Source organism: Carlito syrichta, unplaced genomic scaffold (genome assembly GCF_000164805.1).
Source record: "Carlito syrichta isolate Samal-C Ts95f unplaced genomic scaffold, Tarsius_syrichta-2.0.1 Scaffold314091, whole genome shotgun sequence".
Taxonomy (NCBI): Eukaryota; Metazoa; Chordata; class Mammalia; order Primates; family Tarsiidae; genus Carlito; species Carlito syrichta.
The window spans coordinates 53,725-65,008 of NW_007258187.1; the positions used below are offsets into that span (position 1 = coordinate 53,725).

At 50.7% G+C, this 11,284-nt stretch overlaps 2 protein-coding genes across 3 annotated transcripts in view; one reads left to right on the top strand and one right to left on the bottom strand.

The window, feature by feature from the left end:
• Positions 1-1,849: 1,849 nt before the first annotated feature.
• Positions 1,850-5,838, bottom strand: SBSN (suprabasin). Of its 2 annotated transcripts, XM_021719040.1 has the most exons (5): positions 5,394-5,838; positions 4,449-4,694; positions 3,004-3,069; positions 2,838-2,882; positions 1,850-2,019 (listed from the first exon to the last, which is right to left on the bottom strand). In XM_021719040.1, exons 1-5 carry the CDS (start codon positions 5,766-5,768, stop codon positions 1,996-1,998), a joined length of 756 nt encoding a protein of 251 aa, XP_021574715.1. In that variant the 5' UTR covers positions 5,769-5,838; the 3' UTR covers positions 1,850-1,995. The 2 variants fall into 2 exon arrangements, with proteins under 2 accessions (XP_021574715.1, XP_021574716.1); XM_021719041.1 differs by lacking the exon at positions 4,449-4,694 and having other exon boundaries at positions 5,394-5,768.
• Positions 5,839-6,878: 1,040 nt separating this feature from the next.
• The window catches only part of GAPDHS (glyceraldehyde-3-phosphate dehydrogenase, spermatogenic), a 16,672-nt gene continuing 12,266 nt past the window's right edge, over positions 6,879-11,284 (top strand). The window contains exon 1 of the mRNA XM_021719039.1: positions 6,879-6,971. Within this exon, the coding sequence (XP_021574714.1) occupies positions 6,879-6,971 (93 nt within the window). The remainder of the gene's footprint in view (positions 6,972-11,284) is intronic.

Genomic DNA, 11,284 nt, shown 5'->3' on the forward strand with positions numbered 1-11,284 from the left:
TTCGCTGTAAACAGTCCGTCATCTTTTCAGTATGTTTGAAATGTTTTCAGAATAAAATATTGCAGGGGAAGGGAAGGAACATATGTAATAAAATGATGGTACTCTGCAAAATAAGGAAAAACGTGTAGAGTCAGGAACATCACGTTTATTGAACGCAAATTCAGGTAGTTCCCACTGCCGGTGTGTCACTCAGCTCTTACTGATGTGTTGCTTTGTATTTGCATTCATATTCTGTTTATATGCCTCGTCTTCCCAAGGAAGACTGTAATTTCCCCAAGGGCAAGGATACACTGGTTGTTTTTGGTTTTTTTTTAAATTTTTGGTCTCATGATTGACAAATTTGGGAGCTGGAAGCAATCATTGTAGTCCTCCTCTTCAGACACCCTCCTCTTTTTTTTTTTTTTTTTTGAGTTGGTGTCTCACTCTGTCGCCCAGACTGGAGTGCAGTGGCCGCTCCCGGCCACCGCAGCCTCAACCTGCTGGGCTCCGGCGATCCTTCCGCCTCAGCCTTCCCAGTAGCCGGAATTACAGGCATGCGCTACCACGCCCGGCTGATTTTTTGATTTATTGTAGAGATGAGGTCTCGCTGCCCAGGCGGGTCTTGAACCCGCGGGCTCAGGCAATCCACTCACCTCAGCTTCCCAAAGGCGCGGATTACAGGCTGAGCCACCGAACCCGGCTCACCCTCCTCTTTATATAGAAGGAAACTGTGGCCCCTCGAGGGGAAGCAGACTGTCTCAGGCACCTGATCCTGATTGGAATGCAAGTCTCCAACACCCAGGCCAGAGTTTGAAAGTTATAGAGACTTTACCAGCAGCAGTAAGAGGTCAAGTCTTGGCAGTGGAACAGACACCAGATCCAGGCCTGCTGCTTTCTTATGGGCAAGTGCCCTCACCCTACTGAGCCTCAGTTTTGTCATTCATACGATGGGGATAATAAGAGGACTTCTGCCTCTGGGTTGTGGGAGACTTGTATGGTTATGGAATATGATCAGTTCTTCACACAGTTCCTGGAATCCAGTCAGTGCTCAGTACTCAGTAGTTGCTATCACTGTTGCTCTGGGCTGTGAGTGGTCCACAGACCTGGAAACAGGGTGCTGTGTGCCTCCATTCATTGTCACTCCTGTCATCAGTGTGTCTTCCATCTGAGCCTTCTGTCCCACCCACTCTGTCCCCTGACAGGGTCTCCCATGTGTGTCTCAGTCCTCTGCCCTTATTCACTAATTCCCTCTCCCTTGATGCCAAAGGGAAAAGATCCCTGCTTTTCCAGAATATTCTTTGTAGCTCTTAGGCTGTTTCTCTCTCTCCACTTACTGACTGTAAACTTGGTCATGTTTCTTAACCTGTGCAAGCCTCCACGTGCTTCTCTATAAAATGCGGCAATAACAGTACCTTAAACTAACTGAGTCGTTGGGAGGATTCAGTGATGTCATGCCTGTAAAGCACCCAGCAGGGAGCCTGGCATGACTTAATTGGCCAATAAATACAAGTTACTGTTGTTATTCCTTTGGTGCCACACCCCTGAGTGAAGATGCTACCTCCTGGGCTCTACCTAGGCTCTGGCCATTCTCTCCCTGGTGCTTCTGTCCCCCACTGGCCCGCAGTACCTTTCCCTGCAAGGGGCCTCATCCCGATGTAAAGCATAAGTGTTGCATACCAGCAAAGAATGGCTTGTCCCTGTTAACTGCCCTCTTAGTGCTGATCAGCCTGAAATCTCTAGCCCAACCTATCCTGTGCATCAGACCCCTGACTTCTTCAGCAAAGTAACAGGAAGAGAAAAGACAAGCCTCTTCCTCACCACCACCCTACCCGTCCCTCCTTAGGGAGCACAGTGGACCATGATGAGAGAGTACAGTATACCACATTTATTCACAAATTCGTTATATTCCCCTCAAGAGACTCTAGGAATATATGCTCCACCCTCTGCTCCTCCAGGACATTTCAGTTGATATGACAACGGGAACATGAGTCTGCCCAGCAAGGCCAGGGCATCAGTTCAGGGCATGATGTCGGCGACGCTCTGAAAGAGAGAAGGAGAGAGAGTGAATGCAGTGTCCACAGTCAGAGGGGGCCTGAGATCTCTGTCCTGAACCCCATAGAGATGTAAGGGGGACACCAGCTGCTCTGGCCCAGGAATTGTTTATGTTCTGGGGAAAACCTTAAGGGAGGTGGTATCTAGACTCAGGAAGAAGTGGGAGCCAGTCCTCCCAGGCAGAGGTGCTGGGACTTCTTGGTAGAAACCGAGAAGGCTTGTCTGTTTTGTCTCAGAGGACCCTCTGCCACCCTCGTGGCCAGGAAGACACAAGGTGGACCATTCACCTCTGTTGCACAGCTTTACCCCGTACCCCAGTCTTGGGCAGCAGGCATACTAAACGCAAAGAGAGAGAGCCAGGACTCTACTTTGGGGCCAAGATTCCACAGAAGCCTCGACACTGGGGACCCTTCTCTGCCAGGGAAAGGACCAAACCACAGGTTCCCACTCCCCAGCATATTGACAAGGCCGCGGGGGCAGGGTAGCAAGGGCATTCCTGGCACGGTGGGGAAGAGAGAGAAGCCAGCTGGCAAATGGGAATTGGGGGATGACAAGGAGAGAAGGCGTGGCTTCAGCAGCCCCTCCTCCCTCCCTGGCTACCAGCTGCACAAGGGCCCCAGAGGTCTTTCTGCCAGCTTGTGTTTGCCTCAGTGGGAATGAAAAGTTCCCGAGAGATGAAAGCAGGGGGCAGAGGGGAAAGAGCAGGTGAAGAAAGAAAAGGCCAGAGCTGAAAACAGGCACTGGGAGGGAGGTGTGAGATATTTCTCAGGACACAGAGCAGAAGGGAGAATCCATGTGGCACTCACCCTCCACAGAGCTGGAAAGTTGATGAAGGGCTTGTTGACCGAGGCCTGGAATTCAGGAACAAGGTCAGTCACCAGCATCCATTCCACCATTCCACCACCATCAGAGGGATCTCCGAAGGGCCTCCACTTCCCCCACCCGAGTCCACACTGTGCTGGAAAGACTTACTCCAGATGTTAATGTGGTGGTTCCGGCCCCTCCGTGATAGCCGGTAGCTCCGCCTTGATGGCTGGTCTGTGGACAAAACCCAGACCCACGTTACAACCCTTCAACCCTTGAGGGTCTCCCTAGCTCCTTTTCCCCAATGACCTGCCCCCTCTAGGGTGTCTGGGGCTAGGATGGGCGGCGCAGGCTTAACCCACTGCCTTCTCACTGTCCAGAAAGAAAACCCAAAGCCCATGTTGCTGTGGGAATTCTGTGAGAGGTGGGAAGAAAACCCAGGAAGATGTGTGCCTCCTACTGTCTAGTCTTTCCCCAGCTCCTTTTCAATTTTGGTTAATGAAATGCTCTCCTGACTGGAAAGGGAACCCAGAGGACCCACGATGAATACAAGGACCATCGTCTACCCTCAGCCTGACTCACACGTAGTCCAGTCATATCCCTAACTCAGGCCAATCCTTCGTCCTTAATCCTCTTCCAAGACACCCAGCCTTGCCTCCCCAGCATCGCTCCACCCCCAGCTGCTGATTCCACCCTCCAATCCCTTAACAGCTGCCCTGGCCTGTCTCCTGCTGGGTGCTCCCTGCCGTCTAATGCAGGCCCTCTCCTCTGCCGTGCATTCTTTCCACATCATTTCTCCATCCCCACCCACCCCTGGCTTTCTGCCTGGCAGCAGACAGCTCTGAAGCCTCGACCAGCCCTCAAAATGGCGTCCCGTCTTGCTGATCCTACACCACCTCAGGGAGATTGGAGAATGGAGAATTGAGGCACACAGGGGTTGGCGTATGCTGTTCCCCAAGCTCCCTCCTTGGCCGCCTATTCTGTTGTGAATGCCTGCTTGCCTGGCTTCCAATGTCTGTTCCCTCCACCTGAACGGTAAGAGAAAGCCTCCAGAAGTCCCTCCCTGATTGAGCAGCGTGGACGAAAGGAAAGGACCCTGACCTGCAGTTCACCAAAGCCAGGCACTAGCCATGTGACCTTGGCACACCCTCTTGACTTTTCTGAGTCTCGGTTCCTTATCTGAGAATCAGGGAGTCGGCATCCCTATCCTGACTACCCCAGAGGGTTGTTATGAAAATTAAACAGAATAGGGCTTATCTCCAAAAGCTCTCCCCCTTGCTCGCCCTTATTCCATTTGCACTGTAATGGACCTTGATCTCAGATCCTAGGAGAGGCCTTCACTTGAGACCCCCTTAACTAGGAGGCAGCTCCCTGAGGTGGGACTGGGTCCCTTCCACACTTTCTGATATGGGCTCGATATGGACAGATAAGATGGCTCGATCCATCTGACCACCAACTTCTTTGTAGGGTGGAAGGAAAAAGAAGGAGAACTGTTATATGGCTGCCCAAGCTTCTTTCACCAAAGGCCACAGGGATTCCCCGAATGCCCGAGGGTTTAACCTCTCCCTCCCGCAGCCCCCTTCTCCCCCATTTCCCCACCCCTGTTCACCTACATTCGGTAGCTTGTTGGCCTCCTTGCCGGCTTGGTTGACCCCATTATGAACATTCTGCTGCCACCTGTCCACCTCCTTCCCGGCCTGGCCAGCAGCATGGTGGACGCCTTGGCCAAGTTTCTCCGTTTCCTTCCCGGCCTGGCCAGCAGCATAGTCGACCCCTTGGCTGAGTCTCTCTGCCTCCTTCCCGGCCTGGTTGACCCCACTGTGGATCCCTTGGACCACTCTGTCTGCTTCCTTTCCAGCCTGTTCAACGGTGTGGTGAACTCCCTGGTCAAACTGCCCCGCCTCCTTCCCGGCCTGGTTGACCCCAGGATAGACGCTATGGACTGCGTCTCCCTCTTTCCCAGCCTGTCCTGCAGCGTAATGAACATCGCGGCCAACCTGCCCTGCCTCCTTTCCGGCCTGGTTAACGCCATGATGGAGCCCTTGGACCACTCTGTCTCCCTCTTTTCCAGCCTGACCAGCAGCGTGGTGGAGCCCCTGTCCGAATTTCTCTGCCTCTTTCCAGGCATCATTAACCCCATGGTGAACTCCCTGGCCAAACTTCTCTACCTCCTTCCCAACCTGACCGGCAGCATGGTGGACCCCCTGGCCAAACTGCTCTGCTTCTTTCCCAACCTGACTGGCAGCATGGTGGATCCCCTGGCCAGAGCTCCCAGCCTGGTGCCCAGCCTGCCCTGTGCCATGGTGGGCCCCCTGGCCAGAGCTCCCAGCCTCATGCCCACCCTGCCCCACGGTGTGGTGGGCCCCCTGGCCAAGGCTGCCAGTCTCGTGCCCAGCCTGCCCTGTGCCATGGTGGGCCCCCTGGCCAAAGCTGCCAGTCTCGTGCCCAGCCTGCCCTGCATGATGGACACCCTGGCCAAGCCTCCCTGCTTCACTTCCCGCCTGGTTGGCCCCATGATGGATCCCGTGATGGATCACTTTGTCTGCCTCCTTCCCAACCTGTCCAGCAGCGTTGTTGACCCCATGGGCAAACTTCTCTGCTTCCTTTCCTGCTTGTCCGACGCCACTGTTGATGTCATGGGCTACCTTGTCCAAGCCGTGGTTGAGCCCCTGGATGCCCTTGTCCAATTCCTTGCCGGCCTGGCTCCCCGCGTTGCCAAGTCCACTGAAAACCTTCTCCACTTCCCTTCCAGCGTGGGTGATTCCATTATTGATGCCTTCCAGGGCCTTGCCAACCTCTCTCTCTGCATTACTCAGCCCTCGGTTGATCCCTTCGATGACCTTCTCAAGAGGGTCATCGCTAGCTGCCCATCCAGGCAGGGCCCCCAGTAGCAGGAGGAGGGAGCAGGAGCTGATCAGACTGGCAAGATGCATGTTGTTGGGAAGATGAGGAGGACGCAGAGAGGAGCCAGGGAAGCCAGGCTGCTATTTATCCTCTCCCTCCCTCCCTCTTCTCCACCCCTCGTGACTCAATTGCCTCTGTGAGGCACTGACTTGGTCCTCAGTCAAGGAGGTGCTTCCCAGGGAGATTTGGAGTTGAGCAATAAAGAGGAGGAGGGAGAGAGGGTGAGTCACGGATGGAGAAGAATCCTGGCATCTTTGCTTCTTGCCCAGCACAGACCCTCCACCCCAGAGATGAGGGTCCGCCCTTCCAACTCCCTCGTCTCATTCCTTGCCCACTATCCAGTCCTCCTCTCTCCCAAACCCGCCTTCGGTCACACTCCATCCCTGGTACCCTGGTGATTTTTTGACACCTTACTCCTCCCAGGGATCGAAACATCCAGCTCCCCCAGCAGTGAGGGTTTAGAAAGATGGGAGGTCTGGCTCGGGGAGGGGAGGGGAGTGAGTCATTCGACCTTATTCTTGTGGGCCACCCCCACCCCTCACTTGTTGTGCTCCAGCCACACAGGCCTTCTCCCTGTTCCTCAACTTACCAGGCTCATTCCTGCCTCGTGGCCTTGGCACTTGCTCCTCTCTCTGCCTGGAAAGCAGAACTCAGATCTTCATATGGCTGGCTCCTTCCTCATTCCTTGCTTGGCTCAAATGCCACCTTCTCAAAACAACCTTCCCTGATGACCTCCGACCATAACATGATATTACAGTTAAACTCTGTAATATCATCCTTTTGTTTTTATAGCGCTTGCCATGATCCAAAGTTATTATTTATTGTCTGTTTCACCTACCTGATTGTAAACATACAGACCACAGAACCATTGTCTGTGTTGATAACTGCCTTATTCCTGGCTTCTAGAACATTGCCTGGGGTTCCATAAATATTAATAGATTGGATGTGTTAGAAGGGAAGAGGGTCCAAGCCTGAGCCTGTGCCTCATGGGGTGCGGGATGGAAGGGCATCTAGGTCCCCAGAGCAGCACAGGGTCTCTGGGGCAGTGCTGCAGATTTTGGAGCCAGGATCACATTCCTGTCACAGAATCCAGACCTCCTGCCTCCCAGCCCTTGGGCAAGGGCAGGGGGCTGATTGCCATGAGTCTGAGTCGGAATGGGACGCAGTGTCTCCTGAAAAGCCGGTTGAGGCAGCCAGGGGGAGGGGCCGATGACTTGGGACAGCAAGAGACTGTGAGCCAGAACCTGGGCTGGGACCAGAAGCTCATCTTTCGTGCCCTCCTCCCCTGGGGCTTCTAAGCTCCAACCTGAAGCCCCAAGTGTTGACATATTGGCTCAGGTTGGGGGGTGGGGGGAACAGCTGAGAGTTTGGCATAAGGGCGTGAAGAACATAAGAGCAGGTGGTAGCTGGCAGGTCTGTGGCAGCGCATGGATCTGGGAGCCAGTTAGAAGGGAGCTGAGACCAGAAGAACAAGAGCTAGTGGGTGGGTAAAATTGGGTGCAGGGGTGAAAGATATTTGGGTTTTGGTGCCAAGGGGAGAGACAGAGAGAGGGGGTGGAGGTGGGATTGCTGGTGGGAAGGCCAGGTAGAAAGGAATGTACAGGGTGTGAGCAAGCGGGGGTGGCAGAGCTATGTGTGTGGGTGCCCAGGTGTGGTGAGAATTTGCACGTGTTTTCAGGCTTTGCTCAAACAAGGGCACTAAGGCCCACTCCCCTCAGAGGACCTGAGGTTCCACCTCAGATCCTGGACACTTGGCTCCACCCAGGACCAAGCATCCCAGGCCAGGAGCTTCGGCCTTCTCTAGGCTCAGCCTATGGAGGGTGACTAATTGCACCACCTCTTCAAGCTTGAGCTCATCAAATCTGTTTCCTGGTTTCACACTCCAGGAACAAAGCCAAATTCCTGGGCATCCTCAGGTGTGGCTTTTCTGCCCTTGTCCAGTGCCTAAATGATGGAGTTTCCCATGGCAGGAGGCTGCAGGACAGGAAAAGGTGGATGATGAGCTTTAGAATACTAACCCACCCCGAGATGAAGTGGTGGAGTGTGTCCTTTTGCAATGCACTCCATCTTTTCTTTTTTATCACTCTCTCTGCCTCATCCTTCCATCTTCTGCCAGCCTCAATCCCTCTCCTGTCTCTCCATCCCTATTTAGGATTGTTGGATTCAAGACTTTAGCATCTGTCTCAGCCTCCCCCTGAGCTTGGCCTGGAGTTGTCCTTTTTTGTGCTATCCCCTGCTGGTTTGGATAATGCGGTTATGCTGGCTTCCTAGAGTAACCTGAGAAAGTTTCAGTAGCTGAGCGTCACAGCTCTCCTTCAGAGTACCCTGGGGAAGTACTCAGTGTAAGTCCACACAGTGCGTTTGCCTATCAAAGAGTCTCAGAGCAAGTGCTCTCCCCAGAGCCCTTTCTCACAGGAGCTGCCACTGGGCTTCCAAGCTCTGGTTAGGATCTGCAAGGTTTAGTAGAGGATGGCAAATATTTGTTCCCCAGTGCCTTGGCCGATCTGCCCAGAAAATTGTCTGGCTCTCAATCAGCCTCTGGGAGGTTATTTCCTAACTGTTTCTTCTTTTGTTGTTAGCCTGGTCAGATTTGCCATTTCTTCTTACACTGATTTTGGTCCTTTATATTTTCTAAGAAAAAAATGTAATAACATCTAGATTTTCAAATCCTTAAAGTTGCACGGAATTGGTTCCTTTTCTGATTTTTACAAAATTGGCAAACAGACAAGCTTCTGCAAAGCCAAAGAAACAATTGAGAGAGTGGGGAGACAGCCCACAGTCTGGGGGAAAAAATATTTGCCAATTGTATATCTGGCAAAGGCCTACTAACATTTAGGATCTATAAGGAACTCAAATGTGCTGAAAAGAAAAAAACAAACAGCCCCTTTACAAAGTGGGCAAAAGATATGAATAGACACTTCTCAAAAGAAGGCATACGAGCAGCCAACAGATACATGAAAAATTGCTCAACCTCACTAGTCATCAAAGAAATGCAAACCAAAACCACACTGAGATACCACCTAGCTCCAGTCAGGATGGCCATCACCAATAACTCAAAAAACAACAGATGCTGGAGAGGAGGCAGGGAAAAGGAAACACTTCTACACGCTTGGTGGGGTGTAAATTAGTACAGACTCTAAGGAAAACAGTGTGGCGATTCCTAAAAGATCTAAAAATCGACCTCCCATATGACCCCGCAATCTCTCTACTGGGAATATACCTGGAGGAACTCAAATCACTCTATGAAAAAGATACCCGCACACGCATGTTTATTGCAGCATTATTCACAACAGCAAAAACATGGAACCAACCGTGCTGCCCATTGAAAGAGAACTGGATTTTAAAAATGTGGTACATATTCATGATGGAATATTACACAGCCATAAAGAAGGACAAAATTATGAACTTTGCAGTAACTTGGATGGACTTAGGGGCTACAATACTGAGTGATCCATCACAGAAACAAAGAACCACATATCACGTGTTCTCACTCATAAGCGGACCTCGAACAACTATTGTAATACTGTAAGAAAGGGATTGGCAGTAGTGGGAAACTGCCAGGCAAGAGTGGGGGCAGGATTGGCAGTAGTGGGAAATTGCCAGGGGAGTGGGGGTGGTATTGGTAGTTGAGGGAAACTTCCAGAGGATGGAGAGACATACCTCATCAACAGGGGTACCTGCATAATGAACATTTGTATACCTAATCCTGAATTGGACCCCACATATTTAAAATAAAAAATTTAAAAGAATTAATGTTCTCCAGATTAAAATACTAGCAAACTAGCCAAGCACAGTGGCTCATGCCTGTAATTCTAGCACTTTGGGAGGCGGAGGTGAAAGGATTGCCTGAGCCCAGGAGTTCGAGACCAGCCTGAGCAACTTGGTGAGACCTCGTCTCTACAATAAACCAAAAAATTAGCCAGGCATGGTGGCAACACGTCTGTGATTCCCGTTACTTGGAAGGCTGAGGTGGAAGGATTGTCTAAGCCCAGCAAGTCGAGACTGCGGTGGCTGTCACTATGTCACTGCACTCTAACCTGGACGACAGAGTGAGACTCCAACTCAAAAAATAAAATAAAATACCAGCAAATTAAATCTAGCAACACAAAAAAAGGAGTATACACCTTTTCCCCTAAGATCAGGAATGAGATAAGAATGTCTTCGTTCTTCATTTCTTTTTTTTTTTTTGAGTAGGAGTCTCACTCTGTCACCCAGACTGAAGTACAGTGGCACACTCATGGCCACCACAGCCTCAAACTGCTGGGCTCGGGTGATCCTTCCACCTCAGCCTTCCAAGTAGCTGGAACTACAGCACGCGCCATCACAACTGGCTAATTTTTTGGTTTATTGTAGAGATAAAGTCTCATCAAGTTGCTCAGGTTGGTCTCGAACCCGCGAGCTCAGGTAATCCTCTTACCTCTGCCTCCCAAAGTGCTGGGACTAGAGGCATGAGCCACCACGCCCAGCTGCTTTCTTCAATTCTATTCAACATTTCACTAGAGATTATAGCCAGGAAAATCAGACAGGAAAAAGAAACAAAAAAGCCGGGCTCAGTGGCTCAGCCTGTAATCCCGTGCCTTTGGGAGGCTGAGGTGAGTGGACTGCCTGAGCCCGCGGGTTCAAGACCTGCCAGGGCAGGCAAGACCTCATCTCTACAATAAAATTTAAAAAAAAATTAGCCGGGCGTGGTGGCGCGCGCCTGTAATTCCGGCTACACGGAAGGCTGAGGCGGAAGGATTGCCGGAGCCCAGCAGGTTGAGGCTGCGGTGGCTGGGAGCGGCCACTGCACTCTAGTCTAGGCGACAGAGTGAAACTCCAACTCAAAAAAAAAAAAGAAACAAAAAAGAATCCAGACCAGAAAGGAGGAAGTAAAGTCATCCCTATTTGCAGATAACATGATTCTGTATATATTAATAGAAAACTCCAAGATAGGCCTATTTAGCTTTTCTATTTCTTCTTGAGTCAGTTTCAGTAATTTGTGTATTTCAAGACATTTGTCAATTTCATTTAGGGTATCTGATTTTTTGGTACACTGTTGTTTATAGTATACCCTTATAATCTTTTTTATTTATTTAAGGTTAAAGGTAATGTCTCCTTCGTTCTTCTCTCTCTCTCTCTCTCTGTCTCTCTCTCTCTCTCTATTTTATTGTAGAGACAAGGTCTTGTCAGGCTGCCAGGGCTGGTCTTAAACCCGCAGGCTCAGGCAGTCCACTCACCTCAGCCTCCCAAAGTGCTGGGGGTTACAGGCTGAGCCATCGAGCCCAGCCAAGTCTTCTCTCTTATTTTCTTGATCAGTATAGCTAAAGTTTGTCAATTTTATTGATCTTTTCAAAGAACCAGGATTTTTATTTATGTCCTCTATTGTTTTCCCATTCTTAATTCATTTATTTCTACTCTGGTTATCATTTCTTCCCTTCGTTTTAATTTGTTCATCTATTCTAGTTCCTTTCTTTCTTTTTTTTTTTTTTTTTGTAAAACATGGTCCCTTTTTGTTTGTTTGTTTGTTTGTTTTGAGTTGGAGTCTCACTCTGTTGCCCAGACTGGA

Bases quoted from the DNA above. Each gene is read 5' to 3' on its own strand.
- SBSN (XM_021719040.1), bottom strand. From the start codon at position 5,768: ATGCATCTTGCCAGTCTGATCAGCTCCTGCTCCCTCCTCCTGCTACTG. The intron at 3,070-4,448 runs GTAGGTGAACAG...TTTTGTCCACAG, and splicing joins AGGCCAACAAGCTACCGAAT to ACCAGCCATCAAGGCGGAGC. The intron at 2,020-2,837 runs GTGAGTGCCACA...TCTCTCTTTCAG, and splicing joins ACTTTCCAGCTCTGTGGAGG to AGCGTCGCCGACATCATGCC.